Source organism: Sciurus carolinensis, chromosome 5, assembly GCF_902686445.1.
Source record: "Sciurus carolinensis chromosome 5, mSciCar1.2, whole genome shotgun sequence".
NCBI lineage: Eukaryota > Metazoa > Chordata > Mammalia > Rodentia > Sciuridae > Sciurus > Sciurus carolinensis.
In genome coordinates, this window is record NC_062217.1 from 163,404,607 (window position 1) to 163,423,042 (window position 18,436).

At 41.3% G+C, this 18,436-nt stretch overlaps 1 protein-coding gene across 8 annotated transcripts in view; it reads right to left on the reverse strand.

The window, feature by feature from the left end:
• The window catches only part of Shtn1 (shootin 1), a 95,717-nt gene that overhangs the window by 17,833 nt on the left and 59,448 nt on the right, over positions 1 to 18,436 (reverse strand). For 4 of the 8 annotated variants that reach the window (XM_047552663.1, XM_047552666.1, XM_047552665.1 and 1 more), the window contains 3 exons: positions 11,367 to 11,476; positions 8,392 to 8,445; positions 3,088 to 3,214 (listed from right to left, as the gene is read on the reverse strand). In XM_047552663.1, the coding sequence (XP_047408619.1) occupies positions 3,088 to 3,214; positions 8,392 to 8,445; positions 11,367 to 11,476 (291 nt within the window). The remainder of the gene's footprint in view (positions 1 to 3,087; positions 3,215 to 8,391; positions 8,446 to 11,366; positions 11,477 to 18,436) is intronic. The other 4 variants (XM_047552670.1, XM_047552671.1, XM_047552669.1 and 1 more) reach the window with 2 other exon arrangements.

The window sequence follows — 18,436 nt, forward strand, 5'->3', positions numbered from 1 at the left end:
AGTCTCCATATTCATAAGAAATGCTGGATCATCTCCCAAGATGGGAGCTTCTGGTGGATACAGTCCGAAGTGCTAGCTAATCCTGGTCATTAATATTTAGCTCTTGAATGTTACTCTTAAATTTGCTATAAATTTGTCTGGGATACATACCCTCTGGACTGGAGAGAGCCCCAGACCACAAAGCACTGGTGTGTGACGTCCTTACTTATTTTATCTGTACCATTTGGGGAGACGGGTTGGTGACACTACTGAATATTCAGATTGAAAAAGTCTTTTCCTCCCAGCTCTGTTAAGCCTTGTGCTGCAGGGGGTGTGGGAGTAAAGAGAGAAGGGCAAAGAGAGCTAGCTCCTGGAAACATGCATAAGAAACTGAATCCTGGACTTGCTGCCGACCAGCTCTCTTCTGCCTTCGGGCAACTGATGACGTCAGCACTGGACAGCGTGAAACGACCTGCCCTTGCAGGAAGGCATGATCTGCTTCTGAACACACCATCCCCGCTGCTTGTTCTGCAGCTGAAGCCAAATAAAGAGCAGGGAGAGTAGCGAGCTGAGCCAGAGCTCTTATTTTTCTTATATACAAAAAGAAATAAAGAAACATGCAGGATGTTTGAGATTATTATTACTTAAGCTTAAGCTGCCCAGGGCTTTTCTAGGAGGCACTGGCTGATCTTCAAGTTGTCAGTCTGGCAGGCCCCACGGCTAAGGAAAGCAGGGGAACATCATTCAGCACCAGAAGAAAAAAACAAAGAAATGACAGTGCATGCCTAGCTCTTGGAGTGACACCGCGAACCCAGGATCTGAGTTCTGCAGAGTCTGGGTCACCTCCCTTTTGATGCTTCCTTTGTCCACAGTTTCCTCCCATCTACTCTGTCATAATATTTTGTGCACTGAAGCAAACAAGGTCAGAGACTTCTTTGTACCTGAGGCACAAACCTATCCAGGACCTCAGCTCTGTCATCAGACCCTTGCCATGCATCTGCCAGTTTTCAGCTGCTTTCTCTCCCCTGGAACTTGACACTTGGTCAATCCAGTCTAGAAAAAGATTCTGGGGGTAAATGCTGCTTCCAGACTGATGCGAGGAAAATGTACCACCAAAACAATGGTATGATCTCATTTTTGATGATGAGAGCTTGCCAGTCTGTTTTTTCCCTTTTTCCTTGGCTACTAAGAAGCTCAAAGAAAATTTCTGTTCAATTGCAAGTCACTCCCTCAGTATATCTCTACCTCGCCAATGATGGTTCTTATTTCTCTATTCATGTATTAGTGGTTCTACTGAATTTGTTATCTTTACTTCTAACTTCCCTCAAATGATACATTGAATATTTGGACACTGGTGGAATATAATAATATAAAATGAAAGGTCCTCACCTTGCCTCTAAAATGTGTTCCTTTCTCCACTCTTAGAATTATTCCTATTTCAATACTCACTAAAATGAAAGTGCTTCCTCATTTCTTCCACCAAAAATTATCTGAACAAAATGAGAGTTGCATGTTTGATGAAATTTGTGAATGAAATAATATTCCTGGAGGAACACAAAGGTCTACGGCAAAGCACAAAATGTAAATGACAGCACACTAAAATGTCATCCATCAAATCCTAAAACACAGACAGGAAATACTGAAATGACTGATTAGTAACAACTCATACAGAGGCTGTGCAAACACTTGTACAGCAACCTAAGAAAAGAGTGTCCCATGCGCCCCTTTGAATTTCCTGAGAGGTGGTTATTTTGGGGATAAGAGGAAGAGTCTTTGCAGGATTTTAACCAAATTTGCAAACCAAATTGCAGACTGAACAGCTAAATTATATATACATACATATATATGAGGTTTCATCTTTTTATGGCTGGAATTCTGCAGCTTTGATTCAAAGAATCAATTCACTCAGTTGTGTGAGTGAAGTCTTTCATAAAAACTAGTGCTTGAAGCTGGTTGGTACACACCTGGAATCCAAGCAACTGAGGCAGCTGAGGCAAGACTGCAAGTTCAAGGCCAGTCTTGGCCACTGAGTGAGACCCTGTCTCAAGAAAATAAAAATATAAAAGGCTAAGGATGTAACTCAGTGGTAGAGTGCCCCTGGGGTCAATCCTCAGTGCTGCAAAAACAAAACAAACAGAAAACCTAGAAGCTGATCATCAAAATCCACCTTTATATTCTCACAACTTAAATTTGGTCAACATGGCTCAGTATTTTGCAAATTTAAAAGTTACAATGGACTATTTAGAATCAACCAAGTTGAGCCTAGAAGATTCAGTCCATTAGCTATGGCTGTGATCTGTACTTAGCATCATTTTTTCAAAGCTAGCTGCCTACCTGGCCACAAGGGGGAAAACTTCATAAAGGTTTCTGCTAATTCCCACGACCAGGCAGATGAAATCCACCAAAGACCTACAAAGTCAGTTCTGGCACAGAGTTTGAGGCCCAATATGTGGCTAACATGACTGGAACACACACTGACCCTGGGTCTTGTTCAGATGTTACACCTTTAGTCTGGGACAGAGCTGGAATTTTTCATCCACTTGAGTTCCCAGGCAGAGAATGAACTATATGGCCATGAAGAGAAAAGGTAGTTTCTCTGCATTTGCAACTGATGTGTAATTACTACTAAAACTACCAATTATCAGGTACTTACTCAGTGCTAGGCACAGTGCTAGCACTATTCATGTACTGACTTCCTTAACCCTGAGAACAAGCCAAGAAACAGTGCTTTCATTGTCCTCATGTGATAAAGAAATTAAGACCTGAGGACAATCAGCAAGCATTGACAGAGGTGGGATTCAAACTCAGGCAGTCTGGTTGCACAGTTGGGACTCGATGCTATATTCTTGCCCAAATGCCAGGGCATCTCACATTATAAATGCCTGATTACCTGCAAACGAATAAGTAAAAAAACACACCAATGAATAAAAACAAGCAAGTTCTGAGGAGATATCCACAAATACCTTTGCCCATCCAATACTTCTCACTCATATTAAAAATAAGCATTTTTACCATTGATTTTTAAAAGATGATTTCATGCTAAAAGGAACTGAAAGGAAGAGGTTTCAGAGGTGAAGAGAAGGACTATGGAGAATTCAAATGGCTTACTACTGCTATCTGCTTCTGCTGTCAACTTTCTGCGACGCAAAATCCTTTCTAACTCAGTCTCAGTTTCACTGTGTTCAGGGTCAAGGGATTTTAAGCTTCTTGAACTAGTGGATTTGTTAAGTGTCCCCTAAAGTGAAAACAAAACAAAAACAAAAAGGTTAATGTCTTAATACAATATACAAAATAATACAAAAATCAAACCAACAGAACATTACTGGAACTTGAATGGAATTCAGGAAACAAAACAAATTTGCTGTACATATATTTTAAATGTGCACATCCTCAACAACACAGAGTGTCAGAGCATTTAAGACGATGCTGCTGATGGAGGGAGATGCTAGTTTTGCATCAGAAGAGCGGAATGAGAACACCTCTTGATGAGCTGAATGTGAAGCTCAGCAGTGGGAAGGTCCTTGCCCAATGACCTTTAAGATTCTAATGTGTGTGGATCCAACCATGGACAAGAGAATGGATTTATTAAACTCACCTTAGAAGGGAATCTTAATACAGCAGCCATGAGCTACTGAACCCAAATCCTTACGGCACTAAAAAAATGTGTGGCTGATTCTTTAGAGAGAGGGTCTCTCACTGCATACCAGGTGACAATGGTGTTGTGGCTGCGAAGGAGGCAGGCCATGCTCTCCCAGGTGGCCTAGCTGAAGAAGGGCTGCCCTGAACACACCTTGACTTAGGTGTGCAAGAAGAAAGTTAAAATCACACAGGGAGGCATCTAACTCCATGTTCCTAACAGAGGTGACAATGAATGTATTGTGCAGGGCCCAGAAGATACTGGAAGAAACAAGAGAGGCATCCAGCTGTGCCCCTACTGAAATTGGCACTGACTTCCAAGAAGACAAAGACTCCTGAAGGGGTTCCCTGCCCTGGCGACAGAGGGAGAGCTATGCTTTCCACTTCCATGTCCAGTCAAGGGTTTGTAGAGAGTGTGGGTGATGTACTTCTCCACTGTATTAAGGATTTAGCACTACGACATTGCAAGGGTTGCAGAAGAAAGGTTCACTATTTCTCTGAAATGGTCCTGCTCAGCTATGCCAGAGGCTTGGGGTGGAGGGAGGAGCCAGGAGAACCATGATCTTCCGATCAGAGGATAAAGGAACTCAAGTCCAGTATGACTTGCCAGACTTCATGTTTGAGTTAGAGCGGGCTTTCGTCCACCCGCTAATAACCACGCCAGCGTCTGTAACAGCTGAACTCACTAAGGTCTTGCCTCGTTCCTGTTCCTGCCCCACTGCCAACTTCTGGAAGATTCTAAAGAATTCTACTAGCTAAAAATGGTACCTGTGTTTCTTCTTTAGCCTATAAAACAAAAAAAGCTCCTTGTAAAATCAGATGGTTACAAATCTCACACTGATACAGGTTATTATGTTGTTTTTGTTAGGAAAAGTGCTCCCTGCCCCCAACTACCTGCTTGAAGTTATAGAAAAGTAGTCTGCTGACTGGAGGGAAATGGACTAATAAGATTAGGGGATTATATTATATTGCTGTCAGCTACCTTCACAACTCATGTGTGAGACACTTAGATAAGGCTCCTATTTCAATTAGATAAGTCTCACATTTAAGATAAAACTTGTTTCTCTGGAAGTACCTCTTTTTGCTTTTCACTTACTACAAAAATTCACAAAATAGGGTTGAGGTTGTAGCTCAGTGATTACAGCACTTGCCTAGCATATGTGAGGCACTGGGTTCGATCCTCAGCACCACATAAAAATAAATAAATAAAATAAAGGTATTGTGTCCACTTACAACTAAAAAATATTTTTTAAAAAACTCACAAAATACATAAAAAGGAAAATCACATCATGCATAATAGCACAGTAGCTTATTTTATAATTAAAAAACACAATGACATGGTTTATTTAACATTGCAGGTCAGTATTAAGTTGAAGAGAAACACAGTGAGGTATGATTGACACTGACAAAACAGAACTACAGTCACTTCAGATAAACTTGAAAAGAATGTACTGGAACAACTATCCCCCTATCAGGTGTATTTATGAAGCTTAACACTTACCATCTATATGATTTGCTAACAGATGTTTGAAAAACTTATGATTATTACTACTGAAAAAACTCATGAAATCACTACATCGTTTGAACGTCAAGGACACTGTGATTTTTCCCAATGGCTGGAATTAATTCAAGGAAAAGGTGCAGGGATTTTCTATTGATGAATTTACCTTTCGCAACATCCTCTAGATTTTTCATGTTGGATAACAGCATTATTCCCCCCAATTTTGGACTACAGTGAGCTATCCTGTCACACCTGAGAGGGAGGAAGTCTATTTTCCATGCCTTAACCTTTGAACTCCAAATTTCTTCCTCCACTTACTGCCTGATGTGGTTGAGTAAGCAAATACAAAAGTAAACTTTAAGTATACAGGCAATCATGGATGATAAATATTCTAAACTCTCAGCGGACAGGAAGAGCTGAGCTCATAAAGCATAGGAGATTATCTTGGCTATCTTTGTGAGGATCACAGAATTTGAGAATGAGAAACTGGCTCAGAAACCATGTGATACATACAATTCTTCACTTTACAAAGAGAATTCAAACTCAGTGAGCTACAGGGTCTGGGCCATGTCCAACGCTGGAACGAGAACTTAAGATCTGTTAATTCCCAAATGAGGGCTCCTACTTCACACCACCCGGATCACTTAACCTTCTTAGAGTCCAAGTTTGCTAAGTGCTCATCACACTGACTGATCCAATCATAAGGTGGCAAAATTAACCATTCAACAACTCCTCTGTACTTTGAAAAACTGATAATGTTTGAAAAACACCCAGAAGAGAATTTGTTTAAAGTTGCTTTTGTTTCTTTGGTTTAGAGTCAACCGAATTTGAGACATTTAGATTAATTTATATTGATTTATTCTTCAGAAATCATTATTGTCCACTTAGAGTGGCTTTTAAATGATTGGGGTAACTCAGGAGGTTCCATTCCTGAACCTTAAAACTTATGTGACTATGAGAGAAGAAGAACTATACACATTTTATCTACAAAATATACAGCTTTAAAAAATTAATTGGAAGTAGGTTTGGAATAATGAGTTCCATCAACACTAAGACTTTAAAAATTGGCTTGAGAAATTACAACTCGAAATATAGAGTAGGGTTTTCCAACTCCCCCAAAATCAGTGATTTGTTTCTTCACGTGCACTCACTCAGCAGCAAACCATAACTCTAAGGCTTAGACCCTGGGTCACATTCCACTGCAAAATATCCTTTACTTAGCTGCTTCCTGGTTGAGTACTGGAAGAGAACTGAACACATATTTCCTAGTGTCTCCTGGCACAGGTGCTTGCTCTCCACTCCAGGATGAAACTGAACTCTTGGTGTTTTTCCACATTTGCTTCTCACGTGCTGTGACTGTAATGCTGGCACCATGTGCTTTACTGGGTACTACCTTTGATAATCCTAAGAGTCCCAGCAAGAAGCACCAGAAGCAGGGTAAGCTGGGGGCTGCTTCTGCCTCTCATAAGAATGTACAGTTTCCTAACTCCAGCTGATTGGGAGTTACAAAGGGTTTACCATCCCTCAAAGGAAACTTCTTCTGGGGCACCGGAGAGTTGCAGTTTAGCAAAGAGGACGAGACAGGATTATGAGGTCCACTTTTAAAAGATACTTAATGCAAAGAAATAATATTGTCGAAATAATAACTATTAGAGATGCATTAGTGCCAAGTAGGTTGAGTGATTTAATAGTAGATCCAGGGCAAGAAGGATGGGACCAACTTGCAAAACATGACGTTTAAAAATTTTTGTAATTTGTAAATAATTTCTCAAATTTCTCTCCTTGGAGTGGCAAAAAATCATAGTGAATATGATATTCAAGAATAATGTTGGAGCTGGGGGTGTAGCTCTGTGGTACAGCGCTTGCCTGGCAAGGGTAGGGTTGGTCTGGGTCTCCCTAACCCCAAGAAAGTAATGCTGAGATCCAGTAAACTTGTTACCATCCAGCAGATCAGGAAAGAGGACATCTTGAATAATCAAGTGCTATCATATGTTTCTCATATAAATGTCTGATTTAAAAAATAAACCAAATTCCTAAAAGTCAAATGCAGTATGTCCTCTATACAAATTGAGAAGATCAGAATTCTCTCTGGCACCTCAGAGTGCTCCTGGGGACATCTTCATCAACATTAATTAGCACCCTACTGCAGAGACCACAAAAGGGGCTGTCCTAGGCAGTGCTCCTTCACCAAACACCGGACAATAAAATCCTGATCAGAGAAGCCATTTGATAAAAACCACATCCTTTTTCAGTGGTTCTAACCCTTTGATTCTGTAGGTGGCCCACCACTGTCAGCCGGTGATACACCTCTCTTCAGGGCTAATCCCACTTACTTAAAACTAAAGCAAACTAATTAAGCCGTTCTGTGTTAAGTCTACTGTTTGAAGACATGCTTGATGAAAATAATTCTGTTTGCCATCATTATGTGATGTCTGCATGCAATGCATAATTAGCACAGTAACAACAAAAGGGGAGTATCAGTCCCACACCTCCGCCCCCACATTTGCAGACTCACTGCGCAAAATAAGGGGGATTGGGACTGCAACAGGGTCTGAAAATAGAGCTCTGTGTCTGAAGCACTTGCTACGTGAGGTGTTTGTCCCTGAAAGGGACATTTGGAGAGGGTAGCAATTTCCTCCACTGGAAAAAGCTCCCACTTTGGAAAGCAGAAATGAAATTAGAGATGGATGTTGTGTACATTGTCCAATAAATATGAATTATCTTTAGAAAATGAAGTTAGTATACAGAAATGGACTCTTGCTGTATCCTCCAATTTTTCATTAAATGATTGTTTTGACTGTGAGATAAAGCAAACTGTGACCCTGAGATGAACACATCTGGGTGGGAGCTCAGGTTTACATGTAGGTGTCAAGAATCCCACTTTCACATCTCAAGGGAAAGCGCTCTCCATGTAAAGCGCTACCCATCTATTATAGTTCTGTTATTCATAGACACATACGGATCCCCACATATGGCCAGACACTTGACCTTCATGCCTCAATGCCAGGATTAGAGGGCAAGAACAGGAAACAATGACTTTGGTGGAAGTGTAACCACTCTTTCAGAATAGAAAGAGCAAAGTGACATTTGATACATTATTAGCACATGGGTAGAGGAATCCATAAGTACAATCAAGTGAGCTGTCAAAAGAAGTGAGGCAAATTATAAATGGAAAGAAAACATACCCCAAATAATTACCATTAAAAAACAGACGGTGACAATATTTTCCTTTCTTGTCCCCATGAACTCAACAATAAACCAGTATCTATTCTTACCAGTATTCCTTTTAGTTCATTCACTGCACTTTCAGAGCCTTTTGAAGATTCTGGCTGCAATTTTTAAAAGAAAAAAAAAATTTACTAATTATTCAGTTTAAAATTACCAAAGATATTTTGTATGGCATACTGTTGACAGCTTACATTGTTGGCATGTACAGTTGTGTATTTTTAAATTAGGCCTACATCTTAAGGTTTGGAAAAGCTATAAGCCATGTTAGTGCTCCCAAGCGGGAACTGAACCAAAAATTAAGAGTTATATTAAAAACAAAAGGATTCAAGTTACCATCTTCTAAATATCATTTTGTTACCTCCTGGTTATCATTACAGATGGGAAAGAGTTGGCAAACACCAGGTTTTTAAAGATTTGGTTCCAAAATGCTCAGAATTTTTTCTATCAACTGTTCTCTACATGCATGGCTGGACCTCTGCCAGTAAGCAAGGAAGAAAGAGAAGAGAGTGCAGAGCAGGAACCTGCGAGGGGCTAAACGCTCTGCTCCGGGAGCTCCAGGAGAAGCCAGCTTATGGGGGACTGGCACGTCTTGCTTCATGAATCTCACAGCAGGACTGAGTCAGGAGAGAAGGAACTGGAAGAACATGCTCACATTAGCATGCCTGGCTGCCAGAGCAGTAAGTGGACTCTGAGAGGCCCAATTACTCCCTCTCATGAGGAAAGGGAGGATTTGAGGCAGGCGTTTAGAATCCAAGTCCAGTTCTCTTCTGGACACACCAAGAACAACATAATTTCAAAGAACTTCTGGGTAATATCTGCCTACTCCACAATACCTAACAGTCTCTGGATTCCTCAGCTAACTTAGTGGAGGGCAAGTTGGCCTGAGCCCTTATGCAAAGCAGCTCAGGAAAGGCCTTGGATCCCCTGGCCCCCACTTCCTTTCACAAAAAATTGAGACGAGAAAGCTTGGCAAGATACAGCAGTGGGAGCCCTGGAACCTCCCATGCCTAGAAGAGAGTTGAGGAATGGGAAGCAGTTAACATCCATATTCCTTTCTTCTCAAAAGGTAATAAAAGAATAAGATCCCATTTCAATTTTTTTTTAAATAAAGATAGAAAAAAATCAGACTGAGGCATTCGGATTCCATAGGCTGGATTCTCTGCGAACCACACACGCCCGCAGTGCCAGACTAAAGCTCTAAGACACCAATTCCAAAACGCCAGCACCACCTGCAATGTCAAGGAATTTCAAGAACACACCATTACATTAGTGTTCTAGGCTGCGGGACTCCTGCAGGAAAGCTGCTCGTGGCTCACTCTAACTTCCCAACGCCCCGCGCGAGGCATACAGGCCACCCCCCTGAGCGGCCCTGATGAGGCAGCCCCCTGGCAGCCCCTCACACGGGGATGCCTTAGAGATGCGCTGATGGTACTGGGGCGGCAGTCCATACTCAGGCCACAGTGACCCTGGGCTCTGAAGGTAATCGACCTGGCGATGGGTCACTATGTCTACACAGTTTGATGGTCACCAGTGAATAACCCAGGCATCCACTGATCCCTGTTCAGTCGTTTTCCTGATTTTGAACTGACATTAAACAATGTGTAACTGCTGGAAGAATCATGGGAAGAAAGAAAGATCACAAAGCGATATTCTGAAAATGAAAAGTACGTGCGAACACTGATTGCTTACAGTTTAAGAAGCTTCCAACGTTTCTCTCTAAACTAATTTTGTTTCTTTATGACACTGCATTTTTCTCTAGGAATAGTCTGGTTTTGCTTATTCTTTCCATAATAGTTGTGACATGAAAGTCATCATAATGTATTCTTTCCAAGGTGGCACTCAGACCCTGCATTTTCAAGTGTTTTTATACTTTATTTCATTTGCTCCTGACAACAACTCATGAGTCAGACAGGGAAGGTGCTGTCCCCATTTCGTGTGGGAAAAGGTGCAGGAAGCTGGTGGCGGTGCCAGGGCTCCGACGCCGACCACAGGGCTCGCCACTCACCAGAGGCCAGTCCTCCACCCGTCACCCGTCATGGGGTCATTCTACACTGCTTCTCTTCAGATTTGTTTTCTGTCCTTTGCTTGATAAATGGCTTCCAGGTCATTGGCACAGACCGACCTACTCTGCCTGAAGTTGGGTCCCACCAGGTGTACCTCCACCCTTGGGGCTGACATTCCTGCCCTCTTGTTCATCGCCTTCCCGTGCACAGCCGTGCCACGGCCACCCCTGCCTCGCCTGGGTAGCTGCCTGCCTGTGGTCACTTCAACGGTTCACCAGAATTACTGTTGGTCACCACACCAGGAGACTCAGGAAGTGAAGAGGGGCATCCTTCAGTGAAGAGAGAAAAAAACAAAGTCTGGTGAAAGGAAGAAAACCTGTCTGTTCACACCTAAGTAGAGCAGGGGAAGAAAGAACATTTTTCAAAAAAAAGTCAAGAATTGTTACTGAGCCCATTTCAATGTGACAGACACACACGGGGAGGGGAGAAGTACTGACTAGGCTCAGAGCCTTGGCAGATTCCCCCAGCACTGGCTACGTCTGGTTCAGGAGACCGTGGGGGGGTGCAGGTTAGACAGGCAGCCCATCCTGGTTCCTTTAGTTCTCTACTGCCTTAGCTCTGCTCCACCACTGTCCTGAGACCCCCACCAAAACTGAGCCTCAGGAGGCAAGGCCCCTGGTGGCTGGCACAGAGCACTCACCAGACTCCCGTCAAAGGCCCAGGAGCCAAAGAAGGAAAGGAAACGGCAATGGTTAATCGTCTGACATGACAGTTCATATCAAAGTCCCTCTGGAGGGGACAAGAGCACCCTGCAATAACATGGCTTGCTTTCTATCCCAATTAGGTTCACCAAGGGACAAAAGTCCCCCAAACAGGCTTACATGGAAGTCAAAAGCCTTCATGACACACTGGTTTTATCCAAAACTCCACAGCTGGTCCCAATGTAGCTTTCATCAACTTGCAAATTTTTACATTCAAAAAAAGAAAGGTCAAGGGAAAAGAGAGGAGGCCACTGGTACCTTCACCTTCGGTCTGGCTGTCTGATTAACAGGTCTGAGGTGGACTCCCTTTTTAATTCTGTCCATCATTTCCTCAACTGCTTGCCTCTTCAGATCCGTGACTTCCTCCGCTGTGCAAAGAAAACAGACATAAGTCATCTTAGGTTACAAGGAAACAACTAATTCCTATCTTCGGGGACTTAAGATTGCACTATGTAATTAATCACAGTCATTTTCAGACAGTGGCAGAACACAATAATTCACTAACGTTAGTAGTTACCAAGTAGGAACACTTTCTTTAAAAAAAAAATTTCTTAACATGGAAGATCTGATCAGAAGAGTAAGAATTATACAAATTAAGATCAAATTTGTAACATGGAAGTCAATACTGTCTCACCTATGTTAGAGTAGATTTTGTTCATTCATCAACATAAGAATAAACTTGGATATCTCAAGGTATTTTTAAAATGCAACTTTGTCCCTTTCCAAATAATCATTCTACTTTGCCTCAAAGACGTTTTTTTTTATAATTTACAATACATTCTATGTCACAGAAATCAGTCCAAAGCCTATTTGAAAAAGAGATCAAAGAGATGTTTTTCTTGTTGGAAGAAATCATAGTCAAAAGATGGATAGCACAGAGGCAAAATCTATTTTTAAACTGCCACCTTTGTTTAGGAATCACATGGAACGGAAACATTTAAACAAACCTTTTCAAGTCTTTTAAAGCTGTTTATGTTAACAGAAAACATACAGCCAGCAATAATAGAGATTAGGTAATTAAATGTCATTAAAATTTTCAACTATTATCTAACCTTTCAATTATTTTGCTGCAAAACAAACAAACCTGTTGAGCTATATATCAACTAGACGAACGCAACTGAGGTAAGCTTAAACCTATTGATTAAATCACTGAATTTGTCTCTCTTGTAGAATAGCTTGGCCAAAAGCAAAGAACCACTTTGGAACACTTGTTACCACTGATACGGTTCTAGAAGTTGTGTTCATCTCCATTTAACTCAGCCAATGTATTGAATTTGGGTATCTCATGAGGACCTTCTAGTCAGCATCTTTAGTAGATGCCACATTGCCTGACAGAAGGCACTCGACAAGGATTGACTGATGGATGACTTCTAAAGTTTTGACTTTAACTGGATGTTAATATTTTTACTATTTGAGTGGAAATGACCCTTCATAGGTTGGCTTCTAAAGAGAAGAGATCATACCTGTACCCCCAAGTTAACTGGGACTCATGTTAGGCCTTGAACTACAGAGGCCTAAATCTTGGCTTGTGCTTCTGGAAAGGCCTCAGGCTACCCCTAGGGATCCCTTCCTCTTACTTGAGTGCCCAGGGGAGCAGTGAGGGAGCCCGAGGGGGGGGGGTTCCCCGTCCTCTGTAGCAGCACAATGACAGCTTCTCTGGTACACTCATGCTGTTGTGCTGCTGATGCACTCCTAACTTCAAAGAGCATTTTGTCATCATAAGAAGCCACCGAAAAGCTGAGGACTAAAATTTCTCAATATCCAGACAGTTTTCTCAATATCCAAATAACATTTTTCAATTCAGAAGTCAAAAAAGTGTCTTTTGCTTGGCAGCATGGGAAACCTGGTCACCAAAGGTAGAACACATCCACCAGGTGACAAAACTGCAGGCCCATCAATCATGGGCCCTTAAAGGAGCATTTTTCTGGGCATCTTCTTCCAATGGTTCACTGATACCAAAAGGCGGACAGACAATAAATCACTGTGGGCAAAATTCATTCATTCACTTGCTCATTCATTCACTACCTGAATCTCTATTGTGCACTCGGGTGATTTTGCTGACCCTGTTCAAAATCAGGAGCGATAAAGCCCACATCTGCCATGGGTATGAGAGTCATTCCTGGGAAGTGAGAAAATAGCTACAAAACGCATTTGATTTTTCAGAGAGGCTGCCATTTTGAGTGAGACTGGGAAGAGCTGCATGGCAATAGGAACACCGCCTACAAACAGATTAGCACTTTGCAAGGAATGACTGAAACCCAATTAAATGCACCATACAAAAACTAATTAAGGCAGACAGATGGAGAATTATGGTCAACACCATTCAAATCTGCTACAGCATCTAACATAGCAGGAATTTAAAGTAGTTTCTTATATTTGCTTGCCAGAATCATAGTGATAATTCAGAGAAGTGCCACTATCTGTATTGTGTACAGATTATAAACCAGGCTTTAATTTCTCAGCCTTTTTCAAATGTAAAGGCTTAATTGGTCTTAAGGAAAAGAAATCGCTCTTATCAGATTCCCTGCTCAGGCGCAACACAAGGGCAGAGCTAGGCTGGCTGCACAGCTTTCTCTCTCACCGACCCTGTTTTTGAAATCGCAAAAAGCAATCTATATGAACTTCTAAACTATTAAGCAGTTCTAATAAATTGGCAAGAATCACCTACAGAGAGCTCATGGTATGTTTTGTAATTCTTTCTGCAATCACGCAGTTGGTAATTGTCTCACAAAAGCATGTAATCAGGGGGACAATAGAAATATGCAGGATACTGGAGATTAAAGAAAAGGGACAAATGAAGACAACAGGTCTAATGTTATTGAACTGCCACAGGAAAATATAATCAAATGTTCTTTGAGTTAGTGCTTCAAGGTCAGTCTTGGATCAGAAAGCTACATGTAATTAATTGGGGCTTAAATTTTAAGACCCACTTGAAAAATAAGTTAGCTTCTCAAAAGAAAATAAAAAAGAAAGAAAAAAAAAAAAACCCCACAGATGAAACCATCACCTTGTTACTCAATAAAATCTTCTGTGTAAGAAACCAAAATAAATTTCTAAATCCCACAGGATTATTTTTCTCTTCTGCTAACTTTCCTTAAAAAGACATTAAAAAGGAAAAAAACAAAAAAAACCCCACAAAAATCTCATAGCATCAGGCACCATGATATAGAAAATTTCTTACAAACACATTGTGGCAAATAAATTTAATATTTTCCACAAGGTCATAAAGTTACAGAAATTTCTTTAATTACAATATTGCTAGAATCTGCTGAAATCAGCAGTTTCCTTGCCCTCCCATAGGGCAACTGGAATCTTGTCCATTTTCCTTAGCTAGCATTTTGAGTATTTTCTATGTGCCGGGTCCTACACTTTTCATGTTATGAGACCCAGAAATTCTCAGAACAATGCTATAAATGTGTTCCAAGATGCTCAGTGGGTACCTGAAATCTTGGACAGTATTGAACCCTACATATATTACGTGTTTCCCTAAACATGCATACTTTGGATATGGGTTTAAATTAGGCACAGTGAAAGCTTAACAATAACCAAAAACAGAACTATGGTAAGTATATATTGTAATAAAAGTTATATGAATGTTATTTTTTTCTTTCAACTGCCACTGTGTGGGTAGGATATACAGTGTGGATACACTGGAAAAAAACATTAATTCACATTCTGGTGTGCCAGAGCAGGAAAATATGGGATTTCATCACAGTATTACTTTAAATAAGCAATACAAAACATATAGTGGTTTCTAGAATTTTCCTTTAATAGTTTCAGACTGTGGTTGATCAAGGGTAACTGAAATCATAGGAAAGTAAACTGTAGATAAGAACTTCTGCACTATTATGCCTATTATAGAGATAAGCAAGCTGAGGCACACAGAGGTTAAAACAAAATCAATAAATTAATGCCTGAAATATATTATAAACAGCAGGCATACCTTTGAAATCTCAGAATTGACTTACTAAAAATTCTTATCAAAAATCAGCTATTAGTTTCAAAGTTTATAATAATTTATCTTATTCAAATCTTAAAACTACATCTAAAATATTCCAATGATCTCCCAATTTATTACCAAGCTTTCTAAAAGACAAAACCCAGAAATTTCCCACTCATAAGTTCCGAAAATCATATCAACTGTATGTTAAAAGCCATCATAAGGTGCTGACATAAGAAAGAAAACAAATGGTGATTGCACAACAGTTCCTACATTATAAATGACGATTCCAACGTGTCCCAGATAACCCTAACGTTTGACACTCTGCTTTCGTTCACTGTGCATTTAATTACCACGTGCACAATTAAGGAGACACTATCGACAACTACACTGCCAGACAGATAGGATGCTGCTCCAGCCGCCTGTAGCTACAGCACATGTCATTCAAGCTGCATAATTTTTAGGTCTCTTCATTACAAAATCTCATGAGTAACTTCTGTGTCAGTAGCTCTATTTAAGATTCCCAAAATAACAAACCAATAGCTCAAGGATTTGGGAGAAAATACTGCCACATTTCATGAATTGTTAATAAAATGCCATTTGCATGAGGAAAATACTATGACTTCTGACACTATGGGGTTAAGAAGTTCTAGAATACTTTTTTTTAATCAGAAAGATCTGAATTAAAAATACATTTTTATGTTCAGATTGACAAGATGCTGTGATCTATTTTGAAGGGAAAATCACTCTATTCTGACTGCCCTCCTTGAAGATATACTAATTATTCCTCTAAAACTATGCAAAAAATTTTTAATTCCTGTGTCAGGCAAAATCAATAGCCAGTAACCCAAGAGCGGAGCTGCCCTGGAAATCACCAAAGGCCTCTAGACTGCTTGAGATTCCTGCAATGCCTCTTGCAAAGCAGAATTTGCCTCAAAGCCCCATTAATGTGCAGAAAAACATATCCAAGGGGCAGCAGGAAGCAGGCACAGAAAGCTAATTCACAGTGATGAAATCGACTTTCATTTGTTTTGGTGTTGCAAGGTTCCTGCTCAGAAAGACTAAGTCCAAACCCATTCAATACCTAGAGCGCCGTGGGCTACGGCAGAGAAGAGTAAACCTGCAAAGAGTTTGTGATCTGCTCACGGAGCAGATGAGTAACTGGAAATATCTCCAACACCAGACTCCAGAGTGAAGGACATCAAATACTTAAAGTAAAAGAATATGAAGTAGGATTAGGGATGCCTGGCAATCATGAGGTCCTGGGTTTGATCCCTGGCACCACACACAAACAACAACAACAAAAAAATTAAAGTGGAATGCTATAGCAACTCATGCTAATGAGTCATTCATTTGTATTATTAATACTAATACTAATTAGCAGGAAGAGGAGGAGGAGGATCCTGGAACACCAAGCAGTCTATAGGCAGAATATAAAATGAGAGTTTTGTGCTGGTGCAAAGAAAAGCATAGCATGTCATAAAATGTAGGACAACACAATTAGATCTATGAACAGAACATGTCACAGACCAATGGCATGCAACAGCTGGCCTGAAGTAGGGAAAAGGGGCTCTGGAAGGAGGTCACACACACCTGGGCTCCATCCAGGCAAATGCTGGGGCTTTATAACTAACAGATCAGGTTCTACAGGCACCAAGTGATAGGGGACAGACAGATGTGAGGGGCAGGAACAAGTTAAGGGAAAAATTCCATAAAATGGGCCCAATGGCTTGCCTCCACATGCTTTCTTTTCCAAGAAGCAATTCACCTGCAACCTGCCTGGCTTAAGTGGACATGATATGCCACATTCCTCAGAAAACAATCTGTCAACTGCAGGAGAAATGTAGGTCCTAAATAACGTCAATAAGAAGAACCCAAGTACCCTGAAGGAGGAGACTTTTGTGACCCTTTTCACAGATCAGATTCCAGAACTCAGGGAGATAAGGACAGTTCCTCCTCACCATAAAATCTGTAAGAATTGTATGGTTAAGAATTCAGTTAGAACCAGTCAGCATGGGCCAAGGCGACCTAGAGTTGTCATGGCAGTAGGGACTTGAAAGTCTGATGTCATTCTGCTGTCAGTCACATGTCAAGAGGTAGACCTGGGTGGAACTCTCTGGAAACTTCTCTGGGATCTCCAATAAAACTGGAGTACAGGAGAGGCACACTGTCCCTCTCCTGAGAGAGCCCACTCTCTCCCCTTTCCCTTTTCTTATCCATTCAATAAACTCATGCTTGTTATTGTGAGTGACATGTCTATAATCTTTCTGACTTGATCACAAGAATCAGAGTTTGAAGGAGGGCCTTCCTGCTGCCTCAGTTTCCTGGAAGGCTCCAGACCTGTAACAAAAGGACCAAGATTTGGCCCCAGAGTTTTAAGCCTTCACTTTCACAGTGGCTGCACCCCAAACTGCTGACTGGCAGCTCTCTGCATCTTCTCCCTCCATTCCATCTCCTCATGCTGTCTTCCCGGCCTCCATCCCCAATGACTTCTACAGTCCTGTGAATTCTGCCTCTCTCAGTAGTTTCTGAATTCATTCATCTTGCCACAACCTGAACAAAGCCACCATCAAGATTCAACTGAATGGCTACAATCTTTTCTTGTCCATTCTCATCCTTCACAGTCTGTTCTCTGTTTGCTTACTGAAGAAAGAGTGATTTTTTTTTAATTTAGAAAAGAAAAACCTCATCACAAATACACCCCTATTTTAAAAGGTCCCGCGCTCTTAGAAGAAACTCCAAAACCTTGGCCTCGGCCTCCAGAATCTGGCTCCTCCTACCATCAGCCCTCCTTTCCTATTCTCGTGCTCCATTCTCAGCAGCGCTCTCCTGGTTTTCTAATACGCCAAGCTCTTACCTCACTTCATAGTTTTGCACCTGTTGCTTGCTACCTGGACTGCACTGACCCTGAACGCCCCCACCCCACCCTGATGTTCTGAATGTACAGCCACTCAGCCTGAGCATCACCTTCGGACACCAGCGGTCCACTCCATGACCTCCGAGAAGCCTGTACTCCTCCTCACAGTACTTATCCCAGATTGTATTTAAACAATCATGCATTGGTATGGATGGTCACCTGTTCATACCGTGTGTAGTCACACTGGACTGTAACTTTTATGTCTTTCATTTCCAGTAAGACACTGGAGTAGTTCACTGTAAGTCCTTGATGAAGTCTCCTTCACTTGCTATCAACTCTAGGAAGTCTTTCCTCAAGCCCTCATTTGGAAGCCCTCCCTCTCCGTTACACCCAAAGCACTTGGTTTTTAATGAAGACATATTTCTTGGTGTTCCTTCCATTACCGTTGTGCGCATGTGCTTATCCCCTCCCATCGATCACCTGCAGGAAGGCGAGGACAGTTCCCTGCTTCACTTTTACAGCTTCTTTCAC